Source organism: Dermochelys coriacea, chromosome 4 (assembly GCF_009764565.3).
Source record: "Dermochelys coriacea isolate rDerCor1 chromosome 4, rDerCor1.pri.v4, whole genome shotgun sequence".
NCBI classification, from domain to species: Eukaryota; Metazoa; Chordata; order Testudines; family Dermochelyidae; genus Dermochelys; species Dermochelys coriacea.
In genome coordinates this window covers 19,741,922-19,762,609 of record NC_050071.1, presented here as the reverse complement: position 1 = coordinate 19,762,609, position 20,688 = coordinate 19,741,922, and the positions used below count along the sequence as shown (strand labels likewise).

At 38.5% G+C, this 20,688-nt stretch overlaps 1 protein-coding gene across 23 annotated transcripts in view; it reads left to right on the top strand.

The window, feature by feature from the left end:
- Positions 1 to 20,688, top strand: part of MAPK10 (mitogen-activated protein kinase 10) — a 250,225-nt gene that overhangs the window by 156,197 nt on the left and 73,340 nt on the right. For 18 of the 23 annotated variants that reach the window (XM_043512440.1, XM_038398766.2, XM_043512438.1 and 15 more), the window contains 5 exons: positions 5,343 to 5,472; positions 8,471 to 8,529; positions 10,074 to 10,212; positions 12,059 to 12,224; positions 15,869 to 15,940. In XM_043512440.1, the coding sequence (XP_043368375.1) occupies positions 5,343 to 5,472; positions 8,471 to 8,529; positions 10,074 to 10,212; positions 12,059 to 12,224; positions 15,869 to 15,940 (566 nt within the window). The remainder of the gene's footprint in view (positions 1 to 5,342; positions 5,473 to 8,470; positions 8,530 to 10,073; positions 10,213 to 12,058; positions 12,225 to 15,868; positions 15,941 to 20,688) is intronic. The other 5 variants (XM_043512450.1, XM_043512457.1, XM_043512446.1 and 2 more) reach the window with 1 other exon arrangement.

The window sequence follows — 20,688 nt, the reverse complement described above, 5'->3', positions numbered from 1 at the left end:
CCATCCCATCCTGGCTAATAGCCACTGATGGACCTGTCCTCCATGAATTTATCTAGTTCTTTTTTGAACCCTGTTATAGTCTTGGCATTCGTCACATTCTCTGGCAAAGAGTTCCACAGGTTGACTGTGTGTTGTGTGAAGAAATACTTCCTTTTGTTTGTTTTAAACTTGCTGCTTATTAATTTCATTTGGTGACCCCTAGTTCTTGTGTTATGAGAGGAGTAAACAAATAACACTTCCTCATTTGTTTTCTCCATACCAGTCATGATTTTATAGACCTCTATCATATCCCTCCTTAGTTATCTCTTTTCCAAGCTGAAAAGTCCCAATCTTATTAATCTCTTCTCATATGGAAGCTGTTCCATGCTCCTAACAATTTGTGTTGCCCTTTTCCCAACCTTTTCCAATTCAATATATCTTTCTTGAGATGGGGCAACCACATCTGCACGCAGTATTCAAGATATGGGCATACTATGGATTTATATAGAGGTAATATGATATTTTCTGTCTTATTATCTATCCTTTTCTTAATGATTCCCAACATTCTGTTCACTTTTTTGACTGCTGCTGCTCATTGAGTGGAGAACTATGTTTTCAGAGAACTATCCACAATGACTCCAAGATCTTTCTTGAGTGCTAACAGCTAATTTAGACCCCATCATTTTATATGTATAGTAGGATTATGTTTTCCAATGTGCATTACTTTGCATTTATCAACGTTGAATTTCATCTGCCATTTTGTTGCCCAGTAACCCAGTTTTGTGAGACCACTTTGTAATTCTTTCGCCATCTGCTTGGGACTTACCTATCTTGAATAGTTTTGTATCATCTGCAAATTTTGCCACCTCATTGTTTTTCCTCTTTGTCCAGATCATTTATAAATACGTTGAATAGTATTGGTCACAGTACGGACCCCTGGGGACAGCATGAGAGATGGTGCAGTATTTCCCTGTAGTTATGTTGGAAAATTACTGTACTTACTCTGATACCACTGTGAGGTAACTGTTGGTAAATGGTGAACTTGGTAATGATCATTAACATACCATACAGACGTAGAAGAAGATGAGAAGCTTAAAGGTTCATCACTACCTGACCTATACTTGGTGGAAATTGATAATGTGGGATTCCTTCCACCGTATCCCCACAGGAGACTGCTGTGTAATGCTCCAGAGGAAGGTGAGGAAAAAACCCAAAGTCCCTGCCAATAAGCCACGCATGTTGAGAAGATTCCTTCCTGACCACAAGCTGAAATTTCCTCTTTTGTCTGTTCAGGCTCAAATTAATTATTCCTGGATGTTACAGCATACGGGCCTGGTCTAAAGCTCATTGAAGTAAGTGGAAAGACTCTATTGACTCCAATGGGTTTTAGAGTATGCCCTGTGTAGGGATGTTAGAGATCTACAGTGTTTTTAAGTTTCATAAAACCTTTAGAACCATGTCCCTGATTAATTTTTAGTTATGTGAAACACTTTCCTCTTCGTTTAAACTATCTTCAAGGAAAATGTAAGATGTGCTTTTTTAAAAAAATTCCATTTACAAGATGGAATGCTATTCTCCATATTCCCACTTGATCAGGGAAATATTTTTTTGAAAATAAATAATATAAAAAGAACTTGTAGCAAATGAGAATTTGCATTTTGGCAAAGAAAAACTGAAGTTGCAGATCAAAAGTTTTGAGTTAAACTCTAAAATTAGAATGTATAAAGTTAAGAGAATTCCAAGGCCCAGTTAGTAAAACACTTAAGAATGTGCTTGACGTTAAGGAAGGATGTTTAAGCATGAGTTTAATAACAATGCTTTCCTGAATTGGGATCTCAATTTGGAATATGGTGATTGTGTGTCTAAATGTCCATAAATCAATTCATGAACCAAATGTCCAATAATATCTTGCTTACAGTGGAAAAAAATTAGCTGGCTTTTTGAATCTCAAAAAGAGATTGCTTCAGAGAGGATAGTAATGGTGGTAGGTGTCTAAAGTCAGGGAAGAGGGAATTTGAAGTCATAGGAAAGCCTGGGAAAAGGGATTTTATTTTAAAATACTCTGACTCTGGTATGCAGATTAGTGGTCACTGCTCTTCCTCTTGAATGTCAGTTAAAGTTATATTACTACTTTGGTTATAACACATACATTTCAAGATTAAAGATTCACTCCAATCTGACTCCTGACATAGGTTTCAGCACTGTAGATCAGGGTTATTTAAAGATCACTTTACTGTGTGTCATATTACAATCTCAATATTTTGAGCTGTTTTTTTCAGCTGTGGTAGAGTTAAATAGGTAGGGTGAAATGCTGACTCCATTGATGTCAATCGCAAAACTTCCTTGATTTAAACAAAGGCCCAATCATTAACCTAGGTAGCTGTAGGAGGGAATGCAGGCAGAAGCCCAGCAGCAGAGTGGGGGCTATCCTGTTTATTGCACTCAGTGTAGCATGTATGATTACCTGCTCTGTGGGTGGGTGGCATATGTATGCATTCGGTGCAAGGAGCTTCTGGCTCTCATAGACCATGTAGGGGCTTTGGAGACCAGGGTGGCAGAACTGGAGGAGCTAAGGGAGGCAGAGAGGTATGCTGATGAGGCTTTCCGGGACACTGTAGATTTGTACCACCTCTGGTCAGACAGCCCCTGCGCTGTTAAGGAGGATGAAAGGCTCCAGGAAGGAGAGCAGTCAATGGGACAGAGGGAAACCTTCCCATAGTTGGCACCCTCCTTCCAGATGATGATGGGGTATCCTCTCTCACTGAGGTTACCTCTCTGGGGGAGGGAACTCTAGTCATTAGGAAAAGGCAGGTGTTAATAATGAGAGATTCGATCATTAGAAACATAGATAGCTGGGTTTGTGATGACTGGGAGAACTTGCCTGCCTGGTGCAAAGGTTGCGAATCTCTTGAGGCATCTAGATAGACTTATGTGTAATGTGGGGAGGAGCCGGTGCTCGTGGTATGTGTAGGTACCAATGACATAGGGATAGGTAGGAGAGACGTCCTGGTGGCCAAATTTAGGCTGCTAGGAAAGAGACTGAAATCCAGGACCTCTATGGTGGCATTCTCAGAAATGCTTCCAGTTCTATGCGCAGGGCCAGGTAGGCAAGCAGAGCTTCAGAGTCTCAATGCGTGGATGAGACAATGGTGTAGAGAGGAGGGGTTTAGATTTATTAGGAGCTGGGGAAAATTTTGGGATGGGGGAGCATATACAGGAAGGATGGGCTCCACCTAAACCAAAGTGGATGCAGACTGCTGGCACTTAACATTAAAAAGGTTGCAGAGCAGTTTTTAAACTAGGAGATGGGGGAAAGCTGATTACTGCAGAGGAGCACTTGGATCGGACAGAGACTTCTCTTAGAGGAGAGTCTATTGATAGAGATTCTCTAAGTTTTAGTCCGGAGGAGAGGATGACCAGAATGACCAGAAACATTTTTATTTTTTACTGTTGTTGAAATAATAAGACTAAGAGACTAAGGGATGAGAGAAATTAGGTTTTTGAAAAGAATCATATATCCTCTGAACTTGGGTTTAATTTGTCCATTAAACTAAGATGCTGTTCTTTGCTTTTAGAAAAATACTCCCTAGAAATGATTCCTTATGCTCTTGAGGTGTGGTGGTATAAAGCAATGGCAATTGATAATATACAGTCTGAGATCATACACAGCATTCTTGGTAAATTATGCATTTTGGTTCGCGTAATTCTTTTTGTCTAAAACAAAATTGAATTACTTCACCAAGAGGAGGGAAATTATCATAAAGAACATTGATAAACACTTAGTTTCATACACACTTTGTTAGTTGCTGACTTAAGTAAGACAAATATTTGGTTGAAAACAATTGGAGCCTGGGTTTGTTTGTTTTGCTTGCTTTTTCTTGTAATTTGTTTTCATGTTCTTTGAGTTCTCATCAGACACATCTTACAAATTAATTTTTAAAATTCAGATATGTAAATAGTAAGCATTATTCTGAAAGGTTTTCATTTCCAGTAGGACTATTATTGGAATATGATGATTCACTCTAGAGAAATGGTTTAAGAAATTAAATCAAAAGGGGACTATTAATATTACTTACTCTCTCTAGAGCAAGTTGGGATTTGTTCACTGAGCCAGTTGCTGAATGAGTCCTTAATGATGGTGGGAAAAGCTACAGTGATAGTCCTCCTATTCTGTGTAGCTTTCTATATGGCAGTCATCACTGCAGTATCTGAGTGCATTAAGTAATATGACTAACTTTTGTCACATGTTTGTTCTCTCTTCCTCTTCCCAGAGGAAAAATGTATGTAGTGGAGTATCTTGTTTTGGTAGTATGTTTTTTGTTTTGTTTGGGTTTCTTATATAGACATGCCACTGTATATTTATGTTAGAGAAGGCAAGAGCAAATAAATGCATATTGCATGTGGAACAGAGTTTTGAATGTCTGCAAACAACATAATGACTTTCCAGAAATTTAACTTAGGACCTATTCCTTGTTCCTTATTTATTCTTTATTCAAATCAAATGCTATTGTTTTCAGCATTAGCTTGGCATGAGAATGGAAGGTTTTACTAGTGTCTTTATCAATTTAGCATGAGTTAACTATAGCTCTCTAGTGAGTTTACTATCATAAGAATAAAACATTAAACAAACATACATCCAGATAATATTTCAGAGGCAAATGCACTAGATATGCAAAATCACAGACAACGGAGATATGAGTAGGAAAGTTATGTTCTGGTTTCAGAGTCACTCCAGTAACTCTAGTTTTATTGTGCCCAGGCTAGGTATTCCATCTTTAATATCTTTTGTAGATCACATGCAACAGGCACTTGCTTATGTACAATCAATTGTAGATCTCAGAGTAATTAATGTAATTTTTGAATTTCTGTCAATTTAACAAAAATAATTGCTGGCTCTTATAAATGCTACTGTATATGCAGTCGTAAAGAGGTGTGCTTTGCACTGAGGACAGCAAAAACTCAGGTTTATTCTAAGCCTAAACAGTCTTCCAGTGTTCCAAATAAGGATGAGAATTCTCGCCTATAGAAAGATACTTCTGAATCTCTTTGCTTCCTAGTCTATAGTAAAATCCATCTTTTACAGTGACTTTTTATGTTGAATAGATCTTTCCCTGCTTTGCTTGTAAATCTTACACTGCTGTTGAAATTAATTATAAGTAATGGTGTGTACTCTGTTCCATTGCTGTAAGATCTCACTTCCTCTGTGTGTGTGGATTTTCCTTGCCCGTTATTCCTGTGTCTGTCTCTGTAGTTCTGATTAATTCAGAAGACACCTGAATGGAAATTCCAGACATCCCATTTACCCTTAAAACTGAAAAATAACCTTTTAAAATGTATAAATCTTGTATTTGTAATCACTGCAGCGCTGCATATGATGCCGTCCTTGACAGAAATGTGGCTATTAAGAAGCTCAGCCGACCATTTCAGAATCAAACGCACGCCAAACGAGCTTACAGGGAGCTGGTCCTCATGAAGTGTGTGAATCATAAAAATGTAAGTTTTCTTGTGGGGACTGGGGGATGTTGTGTGCTTGATTTGTTAGGGAAAAAGTCACATCCTTTCATGCTGTAATGAGATACTTCAACTTACGACTTCTGCTATTTTAAGGGCTAAATCCTGACCCAGACTGCACACTTACATATTGTAAGAACAATAATTGTAAGCCCTACATGGGCTACCCTAACTTTGGATCCTGGCACATGTGAATAAGCATGGCTACTCCCTTGCTTGCTCCTTCTCCAGAGGAGGAGGGCAAAGAATGGATGGAGCTTTAGCTTCACCCTCTATTTGTTGGTATTGGCCAGCAGTAAATTACTATCCTTCCAGGAGCACGGAGGAAGCGGGAAAGGGATTGTGACTTTGGATCATGCTACCTCCAGGAGCTACTTCTGTGGTGGTGCAGTAAAAGCACACCCCTTGCTCAGAGCTCTGCCTAAAGTCACAATCCTAGCCCCCTATGTTGGAGTATTTGGTTGTATTGTCATTATGAAGATTCTCTTTATTGATAATCCTGTAAAGATGATTCAATGATGATTCAACGTATTCAATGATTGGAATGAAATGTTTGATACCGTGTAGTGTTGCTTGTGGCTATGGGGTACCCATGGGTACCCCATCTCATTGTTCAAATGTTTCTCTGCTAGTTTCTTTTTTGTGCAAACTCACCACTTCTGTTTCTGCCCTTTTTTCCATAATTGGCCAAACCATGGTATGGAAGTCCCAAAGAAATCAGTAGAACTACTCATGTGAGAAAAGCATGTCCTTTTATTTGTAGCATAGTATGTTGTCACTACCAGCTCTTAAGATCCAAGGCTAGTATCTTCCTATGCCTGTGGACTGATTCTAGCCCACTGTGGATGCTACAAATAATAATGATCGTTGACAGTGCACATTAGTTTCCATTAAGAGTAAATTAATAAAGTTCATTACCTGTAAACACTTGTCACAGACCCTGAAAGGACTCTTCCTCTCCACACAAACTGAATGAATGAGCATGAGAAGCCTGATAAACTGTGAGATTTGACACACTATTTCTCAATCATTAGTTCACAGGGAGAGAAAGGAAGTGGGTGCACGTTTTTTTTTCTTTCAATGAGAGGTAGCCCTGAAATCACAAAGAGCAGGGACTGAAAATCAGTGCAATTCAAAGACTTGCTCTGAAGGTTGCAAATAGTAATTTACCACCAGTCTCCTGTTACTACTTTATCTCTAGTGACTATTTGTTTGATCTTTTAAATTACAGGTGAATAGTGTGCCTGGCAGATACTTCTCAGAGCCCACCTAGAGTTATTTTGCTGTACTTTTCTAAACACTGAGTTATCCTTAAATTTTCAAAGAGTTGTGCAGGGCTCTAGCTGTCTCATTCCCTTTGGCTTGGATGGAAACTGCATGATTTGGATCCCTGCACACTAGTTTGAAAATGCAGAGATGGGTGAGTTGTACTTGGCACATAACTAGAGGCTGCATGGTGCATTATTATCCATGATTCTTAAAGTACAGGAAGGGGCAGAAGGCTACAAAGATGGGGTTGATTTGAAAAATAGACTATTACAAAAGTACTATATAGTAGAACCTCAGAGTTACAAACTGACCAGTCAACCACACACCTCATTTGGAACCAGAAGTATGCAATCAGGCAGCAGCAGAAACAAAACAAAAAAAATGCAAGTACAGTACAGTACTGTGTTAAACATAAACTATGAAAAAAAGGAGAAGTTTAAAAAAATGATTTGACAAGGTAAGGAAACGGTTTCATTTAAATTAAAAGCAGCATTTTTTCATTTAAATTGAAAGCAGCAAAGTTTCAAAGCTGTAGTAAATCAACAATGTTAAAAGAACAATCGTAACATTTTGTTCAGTTATGAACATTTCAGAGTAACAAATAAGCTCCATTCCTAAGGTGTTCATAACTCTGAGGTTCTACTGTATGTGACACAATAGCTGTAAACCTATTACCCGCTCTTAAGTTTTAGCTGTCTGTTGTTAAAGCTTTCAAAGGAACAGTAGAATAGAGAGATCTCAAAAATATTGAGAAAACGGGGAAGAAGCAAGGAAAGATGGTGGAGGAAAGATAAAAGTGCACAGGCAAAGAGGCGGATAGAACAGTAAGAAAGAAAATTAAGGCTTTCTTTAAAAATATAAGCCCAGATGGTCACGTTTTCCCACTAGGAAAGCCTGCCAAGGGGGCCAAGTGGGGATAAAGACTCTGTAAGGTTCTTTTCATGGAGTTTCCTCATAATTCTTCCTTCTCTTTCCCCCCACACACATGGAAAGGAAGGGATTTCAGGTTCCAAGTCCCACAACTGTCCCACCCTAGAGGTACTGTTGCTTTGTGCTGCCTCCAAGGCACTACCAGCTCTCCGGCAGATTTCTATCAGCAGCATTCCCTACTGGCTGTGTTCTCTGGAATCTCACTTTAAAAGACAGAGTAGTGTGCAGGACACCTCTGGCCACTTTCCAGAGCTCTCTGAGGTTCTACGTATTACAGCAAGACATCTGGGAATTGGATTTTTTTTTATGAAAGAGCATCTGTGCCAAAAAATTTAAGAAATGTCAGAGAGAATGGAAAGTCCTGTGTTTATGTTGAATAGAATGATGTTTGATTATTTCTCCCCTCAGACACATAGTCTTGATATACCAGAAATGGCCAGTGACTTTACAAGGACTGTCAGATTTGTTTGAGTTGAGGCTGGAATTTGAACCTGCAACTCCAGAATTCACAAGACTAATGCCTTCAGCATTTTGACCGGTTGCTGTCCATCACCACTCCTCTCTCGGATACCCTTGCAAATGCATACTGAACAATAGTGGAGCTCTGAAAAATTGTTCTGAAATTTGCCAGCTGCTTACTAGCAACTGTAGCAGGACTTGTCAGTGCAAATTGAACAGTGAAAAACAGATACTATTATTTAATACAGCCGCCCTTCAAAATGTGATCAACTGCACATGTTTATCTTCCCTTTCTCTCCCTCTGTCTTACTCTGCTTTTCAGATTATCAGTTTATTAAATGTCTTCACACCACAGAAATCTCTGGAGGAATTCCAGGATGTGTAAGTAACACGGGCAGTAATTAAACTAAAGCTTTAGAGGGAGGTGGGCCCTGGTATTGTATAGTGAACATACAAATCCCAGTATAATAAAAAGGATGAGCTCCTCTAGAAAATTATCTTGTGAAGATGATGCTTTAGATAGAATTTGAAAATGTAGACTGGTCTATTTTAGGTATGTATAAGGCACCTATCACCTTTGTATCTAAGTGCTGGAAAAAACATGCCTGCAAAGCATGCTCATGGCTGTTCTTAAGACAGGTAGTGTGGAGGAATATGGGCATCTATGAGGAAGTGTACTTTGTTCCTTTGTGTTATTGGTTTGCTCAGGAAATGTTGTTGTATAACTCTCTGAGCTGTGTGAGTGCTTTAAAAGGTGGTGATTCACTTTGAAATAATTTCCTGGTAAAAGAGATTGATGTGAAACATTTTTTCTCTTTGATATTTATTGTGGGATAACCTTTGACTGTGTAAAATTTTTCTGCCTTGGTAAATAGTGGCGGCATGTGAGCTCCACTGAACATTGTCTACAGCATGGGCACTACTGCATTTAATGAACTTGCCCTGAATCAAATTTCAGGTAGTCACAAGTGTTGCTGTTTTATATCAGCTAAATGGCTTCTGCCTTTCAGTCTATAGCACCTTGTTCCATATTGCAGTATCCCAAAAGGGAGGGGTTAATAGCATTGTTTGGAGTCAGGCAAGTACTGTCCATGTGTCTGCACAAAGATCTGCTGCTCCATTGCAATAATCTTGTTATTTCAGTCCTCTGCAGAGAATTGGTGAAGTGAGCCTCAATTAGGAAGCTCACATGTAAATCTAGATTTAGAGTCTTTCCAAAGTTTGAGGGAGTTTGAATCCAGTGTTCCAGTTACGGTCCATCTCTTCTTAAGAATAAATGTCCCTTAGGAACTGAGCTGGTGGGTAAATGTATTAACCTATCACTTCTGGAGGACTGAGTTAAAATCTGATTAAGACTATCACTCAATCTTATTCAGCAAAAGCACAGTGTACAGTCAGTTAATTGGCATTAAAACCATATGGGATCACCCAGTCTTATAAACACTTCAAACAAGTTTATTGTGGTAATATATAGTTACCCTTCCTACCTCTTCCATCAGTCCAGTGATCTCTGGAAGAAATCTTCTGATCAAATTGCGATAGCCATTTCTCATGAGAAAAGGCTCACAGTTTGGTGCACGTGGCGTTTGAGGATCCTGCTGCCTTGTGTGCCCATGTAGAGCACAGTCACTGTGCTGTGGAATGTGCCAGGTAATCCTTGATATTCCAAGGATGTCAATGGGGCATTCTTGGAATGCTGCAGTGGGAGACAAATCACAGAATGGTTCAAGTAGTGAGCCCTGTGCTGGGGCTCAGGTGAATGACCAGTTCAAAACCTTTTCTCCATCTGTGTTACCATCTTACAGTGGAAATAAAAAAGAAACAGACTGTGAAGAGAGAGAAGTGAATGTTGATTATTGCACAGAAGTTACTAGAAGCTCCATGCCTGCGCAGGCATAACTGTATGACTTTACTCTCCTATCTAGTTACCTGGTAATGGAGTTGATGGATGCCAACTTGTGCCAGGTGATTCAGATGGAATTAGACCATGAACGAATGTCTTACCTGCTCTACCAAATGCTGTGTGGGATCAAGCACCTTCACTCTGCAGGAATCATTCACAGGGTAAGGGAACTGCACTTGAAAGACAAGATAATTATTGTTAAGAATCTTGGTCATGTCAACATGGAAACTTTGTGATTCAACCCCTTCATCAACACCCAGCCTTCTGAATGTAAATATTGAAACTTATCTCTCAATAGCCTACATGTCTGGCAAGTTAGCTGCATGGTTGTATGTTAGGGATGAGGACAAGTTAATAATTGTTTGTCAAGTTAATAATCAAAAAGAAAAAAAGGGAATGAGCCACAGGTAGTATAAGACACATAAGTGATTCTGATTATTGGAGAAGGTAGCGATAACTGCACTTCTTCCTGAAACTGTCACTAGCTCTCTGTAGGCTGACAGTTTAAACTCATGTAACCCATAGTGCATTAAAATGCTATAAACTGATGGTGTCCAAACTGTGGTCCATGAATCATTTGATGGAGTTCCACGGAGAACTGTCTGGTCATATCTAATTGGTTCTCCTTGTTTTCATTTGCTTAAATCCATGAAAAGACTGCTAAACATATGTTAAGTAAATTCCCAACATTATTTTTCCATGTAAGCAATTGCTGTAGTTGCCACAGGAGTGAATGAGAAGATAGGTGGTCTGTGCAATTGTTGATACTAGAGTAAATGGTCCATGCAAATGTGAACACGATGGGAGGTGGTCCAGCTGACCCTGAATGCATGGGAAAATGTTCATGAGACAACCTTTCTCTTAAGATGTGGTCCACACTATGAAAATAGCCTGGGAACCTCTGCTCAAAAAACAGTAATTTTTATGGCTTCTGAAGGGAAGGTAAGAAAGACTGATGAAATGATTTTCATGTTGGATGTTACTTTATAATATCCAAAGACCTCCTTTCCTAAAACATACGTTGTGCAGAGGATGTAGTATGTTTGGCTGCAAAAGTTCCCATAGTGTTCCAGGCAAAGAATGGGTCAGATTGTTTTTGGCAATAAAATATTCACATGAACCTGCATGCACACTTGGTGATGGTTCTAGTTATTGGAGCACAGTGGGCACTGCCCCTCTCAGAATAAAGTGCAAACAAACAAAATATTTCATCACCCTGATTCTATAAGCCATTTAGAGCTATTAATTTAACAGAAGAATGCTTCCATCATCCAGAGGAAAGTATTCATAGGTTCGAAGGCCAGAGGCACCATTGTGATCATTGTGATCATCTACTTTGATCTCCTGTATAACACAGGTTATAAAACTCCTCAGAATAATTCCTTTTGAACTACAGCATATCTTTAAAAAGCCTTGATTTAAAAGTCATCACTGATGGATAATCCACGATGACCCTTAGTAAATTGTTTCAATGGTTAATTACCATCACTGTTAAAAAACTATGCCTCATTTCCAGTAAGAATTTTTCTAGCTTCAGCTTCCAGTCATTAGGTCATGTTATATCTTTGTTGGCTAAATTGAGGAGCCCATTATCAAATATTTATTCCCCATGTAAGTACTAGTAAGTTCTTTGATCAAATCATCCCTCAGTCTTCTCTTTATTACGTAAAATAGATGGAGATCCTTCAGGCTGTCACTGAGAGAGGCATGTTTTCTAATCATTTAATCATTCCCTGACTTCTCTGAAATTTCTCCAGTTTAGCAGCATCCTTCTTGATGGAAGCAAGCTGTTTGAAGGATCTGGACTATACCACTAGAGCACACGTTCCAGTAGGGGGTGCCAAAGCAACAACAGGATTCAGAGGCAGGCTAAAAGTGCCTTCTGTGAATGACTGCACATGCAGCTATGGAGCAGTGAAGTGTATAGAAGTCCACCCAAAGCATGGATCCAGATCGCCAGTGTGAATAGATGGCAGTCATGTCTGTTTTCCTTTGTCTCTCTTGCAGGATTTAAAACCAAGTAATATTGTGGTAAAGTCCGATTGCACGTTGAAGATTCTGGACTTTGGACTGGCCAGGACTGCAGGCACCAGCTTCATGATGACTCCCTATGTGGTGACACGTTATTACAGAGCACCAGAGGTCATCTTGGGAATGGGCTACAAGGAGAATGGTAGGGCTGAACTTCAATAGCAAAGACTATGTGGCCTGCAAGGCAAGGGCTACTTTGACAATTTATGGGCACTAGGAGAGGGAAATAATTGCAGTAAAGAACACCTTGAATTTAAAAACCAAAGTGATGTTAGATCTGAATTTTCCCAGTATTACAATCAAACTGCAATAACTGATGGTACTTGTGATGCAGTTTGCATTGAATTTAACCACATGGTATCTCAAGTTAACAACATGTGATTGACCAGCACTCCCTTGCCTGACTGAGCAGCTGAAGAAGCCCTTTCTGACTAAAGTGTGTACCCATAAAGGCTGCTGTGACCCAGAAACATTATGGGAATTGTTAGGGTTGCCAAATGGATGAAATAATCTAATGCCAGCTCTTCTGAACCTCAGACCTCTTCTAGTGTGGAGGAAAGAAGAGATGGGACTAAACCAAATTTGGAATCCAAACATTCCCAAATGTTTCAAGACGCAGACCCAGATTTGAATCTCAAGAATGGCTTCTATATGTATAATAGGCTGAACTAACATCCCAGACTCTAACAACCCGCTGTTAGGTATACAAGATCAAGATCTCAGTTGTGCAGCTTGAGCCCATCTTTAGTGGAAAGAGAAGGGAGGAAGAGGAGGAAATTGAACTACTTTTCTGTTTCAGAGTAGCATCCGTGTTAGTCTGTATTCGCAAAAAGAAAAGGAGTACTTGTGGCACCTTAGAGACTAACAAATTTATTAGAGCATAAGCTTTTGTGAGCTACAGCTCACTTCATCGGATGCATTTGGTGGAAAAAAAATTCACGAAAGCTTACGCTCTAATAAATTTGTTAGTCTCTAAGGTGCCACAAGTACTCCTTTTCTTTTTACTTTTCTGTTGTTTCACTTGTATGTAATCCTTCTAGCAGTAGATAGAGGGCTCTGCTGTGAAAAATCTACTGGTGGTGTCTCTTTCTGTCATTGGACAGGTTCTGGGATGAAGGTAGAGCTACCATATTACAGAGGAGCCTATAAGAAAGAGTTCATTGTGGGAGAGAGAAAGGGAAAGCATTATCAAATATGTAGGTCTTGTTCTATAACATAATTGAACATTATAACTGTCTATGTGTCAGGTAGACCAGGCTGGAAAGAAGAGTAGGAAATGTAGTGGAAAAAGTCTATTATTATACTATTTCTGATGCCAAAGCAATCTCCCTGTTAGATGAAGAGACCTTTTCAATGATAAATGTAATGCGAAAGTAGCAGAACCTCAAAACTATTTTACTTTAAGTTGGAGAACCCAATTAACATGCATTAGAATTTGAAGTAATACTGACAGCGTTCTTCAGCGGACAATGACATTGTATGCTTGGTTTTTTAGATGGATTTCTTTACTCAAGCGATAATACAGGCATGCTCATAACACATCTGTAAGCTATTTCATTACATGAATTGCTGGTAATATTCATGGATTCACAATGCAGGTTTTAATACTGTCGTTGGTAATTAGGGAAAAATGAGCACAAGTGCTAAATATGTTTCACCCTGGCTTTCTCATAAACTTAGTGCCTCCAAAAATCTTAACTGGGATCAACACAAATGTCATCATTACCTAATCTAAATATTAGGTTCTTTTTATTCCAAAATGAGTTGCTCAGGCTTTGTGTGGTTCTCGCACAAAATGGAATTGTTAATGAGTTTGTTGTGTTTGACACAGCAGAGAAATTTCCTCTGGTTTCATGCTATTATTGTGGCATCTGGGCAAATTTTGGGGAACTTTTGTCATCAAGTGAAAGACAGATTTGCGGAGGTACTCAGAATGTGTGCAGCCCTCAAAGGGGCTGATCTAGTGCCCTAGAAGCTAATGGAGAGATTCCCATTAATGTCAATGGGCCATGAATCAGGTTCAAAGAGAGCAAGGAGCTTTTCTCTTTCAACTGAGCAAGATAAAATAGGCAAACATTTAAAAAATAAAATAAATTTGAAAACAATGAATAAAGGAAACTGGATCAGCAAATCTGAGGAGCTGATGTGTACGAAAGACCTGATCTAGGTCTCACTGAAGTCAATGGGAAAGATTGTTTTCTGCACCGCTGCTCAAGCCTATGCTGCTGTACTACATGAGCTTCCCCACTTTTTTCTCTCCACTTTGTATGCTGATTATGAAGATTGTTCACTGCTTTCATTTTCTCTCTGCACCTGATTGGCTAACGATGCATAGTTTGCACTATTTTGCTGCACTTACCTTGGAAGGACCCAAAATTACCACAAAGAAGAAAACTCGAACTCCACCTCAGGCATGCTTTAGCTGTCCTGTGCACCCAATACCTCTACCCTCCTTTCCCAGATGAAACATTTCACCCTTATTTTGTTTTACCAACAAAAACAAAAGTTTTGGTTTGTTTGTTTTTATTTTGTTTTTTAAAGGAGGAAAAAGGGAGAAGAAAAAGAGGAGAAATTGGTTATACATTCAAAAAAATGATCATAAAACAAGGATTTGAAGTTGGGAAAATATGGCATGTTTTTGAAAATAGATTTTTCTTCACCATTCAGAGTGCTGATCCTTTCTTTCTTTGCACTCTGTATCCTCTGTCTTTTTTTCCCCCTCCTTGTACAATTTCAAGGAAGAAAAACCCCACCTAAACCAAACAGATGAGCAACAGTGCACATTGCATCTAGTACGTGAAGTCAGGATGGGAAGCATGGAAGCATAGAAACCTTCATAAGATATGTTGGTATTCACTTTATGAGCATTCTGCATTTCAATACCTATACGGTACCCAGCATAGGCAGTGTATTCCAGACTTTGTGTTCTTTCCCCCTACATAGAGATGGATCTTGCAACAGGAGTTTGGACTACTCAGTGACTGTAGGATAGTGTCCAGACCTGCAGTCCTTACTTTTGTTCCAGTTACGACAGCTAGTGTGAGTGAGGACTGCAGGTTCATATTCAGTCCTGCAGTAATAAACCCATAAACTGGCCCAAAAGGCCACGATCTTTTTTTTTTTTAAGTAAAGATTTGGGTTTTTATTCTCTGCCATTGTATTTTTCCCACCCACTAAGTGCAGTTTGTCCTTACAGACCCCACACAGCTGGGATTGCATCTCTATTTTTACTTTCTGGCTAGCTTTGTGCCTTTTTATCCTGTGGGTTCCACACAATCTCAGGGGCAGGATGAGGGTAAAATGAGAGAGCTCCCCTTCAATTTCATGCCTTCCTTTTTCACGTGTATTGGAAAGCATAGCAGTAAGCCCTCCGCTGAAACCCCTGGGATGGTTTTAACATAGATTAGACATGCTTTCAGCTGATTAGTATCCAACACATGAAGCCTGCTTGTGAGTTCATTGGGTCTAGGTGCATTTTTCATGTGCCTGAATCAGAAAGAGATTGTATTGACAAACCTCTGTTGGTTTTCCTATGAAAAAAGGTGCATATTTTTATTTCAGTTAGTGTAACAAAAACTCTGACAACGCTGATATTTCAAATATTTTTCCAATTTTACTGACCTGATGGTGTTTTTATCTATTTACTTATTTTAGCATTTGGTGGGAGGAGAAAAAACTGTACTATTCTGATCAACCTGCTCTTTTTCCCCTCCTTTAGGAGTGAAGTGTCTTAGTTAACTTTGCTTTTTTTCCCCCTTCTACACTTCCCTGTCTCTGCTGTTCTAGTGGATATATGGTCTGTGGGATGCATTATGGGAGAAATGGTTCGCCACAAAATCCTCTTTCCGGGAAGGGACTGTATCCTTGTGCCATTTGCTGCAGTTTCACCTATTTATTTATTCCTCTCCTTCATCCCATCCCCTCTTAACCATATAATAAATATACCAGGACTGTAGGGATAGAAGCAAAAAGTTAAATCTAAGAGGTATGAGTAATTTTGAGGGAGAATAACCCAATTCATGAAATGAACAAAAAATAAAGAAATCAAAATGGAAAAACAGATACAAGCTGAATTATTTCAATCCAATCTTCTTCTTTTATTATTATTTTAAAATCTTTAGTCCTCCTGTTTTATGTAAAAAGCGTGTATGCCATATACGAAAGAATACAGAAAACAAATGTTTAGCATACCTTATTGATTACCCTTTTACACAAAAAACTGTCCTGGCCCATCCAATCCTGTAAATCTGTTTTTCTGCTTTACTGTTTTGGAAATGGTAACTTCATGATGTTTGTGGTGACATCATAATCTTTTGCTCGCTAATGCATCATTGATATGGATTCATCTCAATGCTGTATGGGCTCAAAGTTGAGTCGATACAACATTTTTTTTCTAAAATTTTTTTACTTGCCCACTTTAAAACAACCGTATATCTGGTGTTATCTCCAAATTTGCCTGAAATCAGATTCCTGTTGATTTGAAAATGGACTTTCCTTCACTTGCATGAGGTCTGTGTCCCTCTCTGTCTTGATCATCTAAGCTTGGATGATATTCTTTTTACCACCTTTGAGGCGGTGAAAGTAATATTAGAAAATGAAAACAAAGGAGGAGATGGCTTTTGACTTGGCAAAGGCTAAGCCAGAGGACCTGCCTGGGGTATATGAGACGTGTGGGGAAATGTATTTGTGCCCATCAGAATAAAAATGCAATAACATAACACATGTTCTGTTTTCCAAAAAGAGGGATTAATTATGACAGGTTGGCAGAAGGACACCATAAAAATCTGGCATCAGAAGACATTGGCAGTTAGTATGGATAAAAAAACCTATTTTTAAAGACATAGGGTCAGAGGCATAAGGTCATAGGCACTAATTATTTTTGCTGGCTCTCAAGTGATTCATGTAGTGTTTAACAAAGTTACATATGGATCTTGCAATTGGATTTATGTGGAAGGAGCCCCATGGAAGGCAATAACATACGGGTGTACAAATGAATCCAGTTGCAGAACTGGGACTTTACAACAGTCATATATGATTTTCCCCCACATGCATTCAATAGGGAATACCGTAGATATTATCATCTCTTACTTGCTAAGGAGAAAATAGCAAAGATATTAATGGCTCCTATTGTATTCTCCTTAATTAATGTAGACTGGAATGTGAAAACCTGAGAGACACACACACACACAAAAAAGAGACTTTGGATCACTGTTTAGAATTATTTTTAGTTGATTTTGGAGTCTCATCCTAAAAGGTACTGAGTGCTTCCTGTGAAGTACTGGGTATCTTCCACATTCAATGAAGTCAATGGAAGTTGAGGGTGTAGAGCACCTTCAAGATACTGCTAACAGATCATTGTGGCTTTTCCAGTTTTATGGTGGTATCAAGGAGTCATCATTAATTTTTATCAATTTCTGTTGCTGTTTTCTCTGACTTTCTTAAGGTACATGATGCCTAATTCAACTATTTATCAGACCTCAGGGGCCCAATCCAATGTCCATTGCATTCACTGGGAGTGTTTCTGAAGTCAATGAACAAGAGATCAGATTCAGTATTTATTTCATTAATCAACTGGAAAACAGTAAAAAAAAATTGCAAAGGAAAAATGTAATACGATAGTTGATTGCAGCTCTTTTTTCCATCAACAAACAGGATGCTACAGTCATGTCTTTCTGCCTATTTGTAACAATCCATTTAAAAAATATAAGTACCAAACTTTTTTCAACACGACTCTTACTGTGGTACTTTCATCTGGCTATGTCAAAGTCACCCTTATTAGTGTCTGTTCTTTTTCAGCAGATAGCCAGAGAATATTAAAAAGAAAATCTTTCACCATCCAAATGTTCATTAAAATCATCTGAAGATATGAGAAAAAAGATAGTTGATGATTTGTATGGCTCTCCACTCAAAGCCGAGGCAAACTGTGGGATAGACCTGCTGTTTTAAATCATTGGAAATTGCCTCCCCAAAAAAGTTAATTTATTGTGACCCTTTCAAAGCCAGTATTAATCACCCTAGTTTCTTTGGGGGTCGAGAGGGGAGTTTTTTGTCAGGTGACTTTTGGGGGGGGAAGAAAAAATGCAGTGTATAAACTCATTCCCAAGATATTTATTTGTTAATCGATTTGAAACAAAGAATAATAATAAGAGTTTTCAGTGTCGGAAAGCCTGGATTGTGCATGTGTCTGAGGTTCTTTTTTTCCTCCTCTATTTGGTCAAACTGTTTGAATGGGCAGGTCCAGTCAAGCTTCTCGATACAATAAGTCCCTGAAAAGCACTTATGCAGCAGCAGAAACCTCATCAAAAGCCTTCTTAACAAAACTTTTCTTGCAGTGCCTTAGGCCCTTTCTGACGATAATAAGTCCTCGAGCTAAAAGGGGTCTCTCTCTATAGAAATATAAAACTTTATTTCTTTGTAATCGCTAAAGGGAATGGTTATTGTGTTTGGTTTTCTGTAGGTCCATGAGGCTGTCTCATTTGTAGCTTGGAACAGGAACCCACAATTGTACTGGCACAATAAACACAGAAGATTGAGAGTTGCTGGCAAGTTTGAAGAAAAGGCAGGTTTCACATCTAGGCATCCCAAAGCAGAATAACTGTTGAATTGGGTCTATTGGTCTATTAAAGCCTTCATGGAAATTAAAGAACATGGAGGACAGATTGTAGACTAATTGATGTTTATTGTTGATGAGCTATTTGTAGGTGACTTTGCAAAAAGTCCTAAATTCTACATAGATGTCAAGGTAATATTCTCATCCCAAGGGCTATGGGTGTATGCACATGACTTCAGTTAGTGTTAATGGAAGTTATGCATCAAAATGAGAATACATCTCCCAGATTTATTACCAAATGTAATAATCAAAACTAGGCAATCTCATGAGAGAGAAAACCAGCTTTTGACATATTTCCAGCATGAGTTGCAGACCAAAATGTTTCAGAAAATGTGTCTAATCAAATCCTGAGGTTCTTCCTCAGTTTTTACTCAGTTCTTACTCCTAATTAAGTCAGTAAGAGTTTGCTTGAGTAAGGACTTAATTTTAAAAAAAAAGAGTAAGGACCTTAGGATATAGTCAAGTCTGAACTCTTGGAAGCTGCGAAAACTAGACAGAACCTCTGAAACCTCTTGTGGTTCCCAAACTCTAGTTTCAGGTCTGGCTAATATTGTCTACAAAATCTCATAAGATTTCAGTACAATGATAGGAAATGCACTTTGTGCGCTATGTAATGGAAGCAAAACATGAAACATTATGTGAACTCAGTTATTTTTAAATGAGAGATTGGCTTACACAGATAATACAGGTTGAAACCCAGACTGACATCACACAGACAGACACCCACACTCATTTCTTCAAGGATTTCTTGTTGAAATATTAATTCTCAGTTGGACTTTTTTTATTTCCCCCAGTGTTGGAACATTTATTTTCTATAGTAGGAAAGTGACACAGTTTATTTCTGGCATGAAAATGACTCTAGTTTGAAGCAGGGTACGTGTGTGTGAGAGAGATTCCTGAAGAAGATCGAAGCTGAAATATTATTGTAGTTATGAATTGCTGTATTGAATTGCTCATATTGTACCAGGCACTGTTTTAAAAAAAAGGTGGGAGGGAACAAAATTTCAGCCTTGAAAAGCTTACAATCTCAGACAAGACTTAAGTGAGAAAAGAGGATGAAGGTAGCAATAATAGGAATATGAGTTCAAACAGACTTATTGTATATAGCTATCAACACAGAGAGCCAGATTTTCAAAAGTGACCAGCTGACCAACTGTGGTCAGATTTTTTAGAAGAGCTCAGTTCCCATTTTAAGCATCTAAAATGAAGTAGCCGATTTTGCAAATTACTCAGGATCCAGCAGGTGCTACTGAGAATAATGAGTTAATAGACAGTGAAGTCTTTAAAAATCTGGCCTATGCAATATTTTTCTTTGGTGAATTTATCTGTTTAGTTATGGATCATAATTATATTTACTTCTACAGGAATATACAGTAGAACCTCAGAATTACGAACACATCGGGAATGGAGCTTGTTTGTAACTTTGAAATATTCGTAATTCTGAACAAAATGATATGGTTGTACTTTCAAAAGTTTACAATTGATATTGACTTACTACAGCTTTGAAACTTTACTATGCAGAAGAAAAATGCTGTTTTCCCTTTTTTTAGTTGTTTACATTTAATACAGTCCTGTACTGTACTTGGTTGGGGTTTTTTGTTTTTTGTTTTTGTTTTGGTCTCTGCTGCTGCCTGATTGTGGTGTATGGTGGACTGGTCAGTTCGTAACTCTGGTGTTAGTAACTCTGAGGTTCTACTGTACACGCAGAAAATACCACATACATTATAGTGATCAGTGTGATCTAAAAAATACTGTTAGAAAAAGGAGTTGCCATTCATAGTTCTTGAAAGATGCAGTGAGAAGATCTGTATTTAGATATTGAGCAAGACTTAAGTAATTACAGTTGGTTAATGGGTGAGGTTAGTTTGTGAATGACCGTTTCTGATAAGCTTTTGTGTAAGAAATTATCTGTTCTTACCTTTGATGCAATTTCATGTTCAAAATTTATTGCTGCTATTTCTATTTGTTCAGCATAGTATTTTTCTTTTTTAAAGCC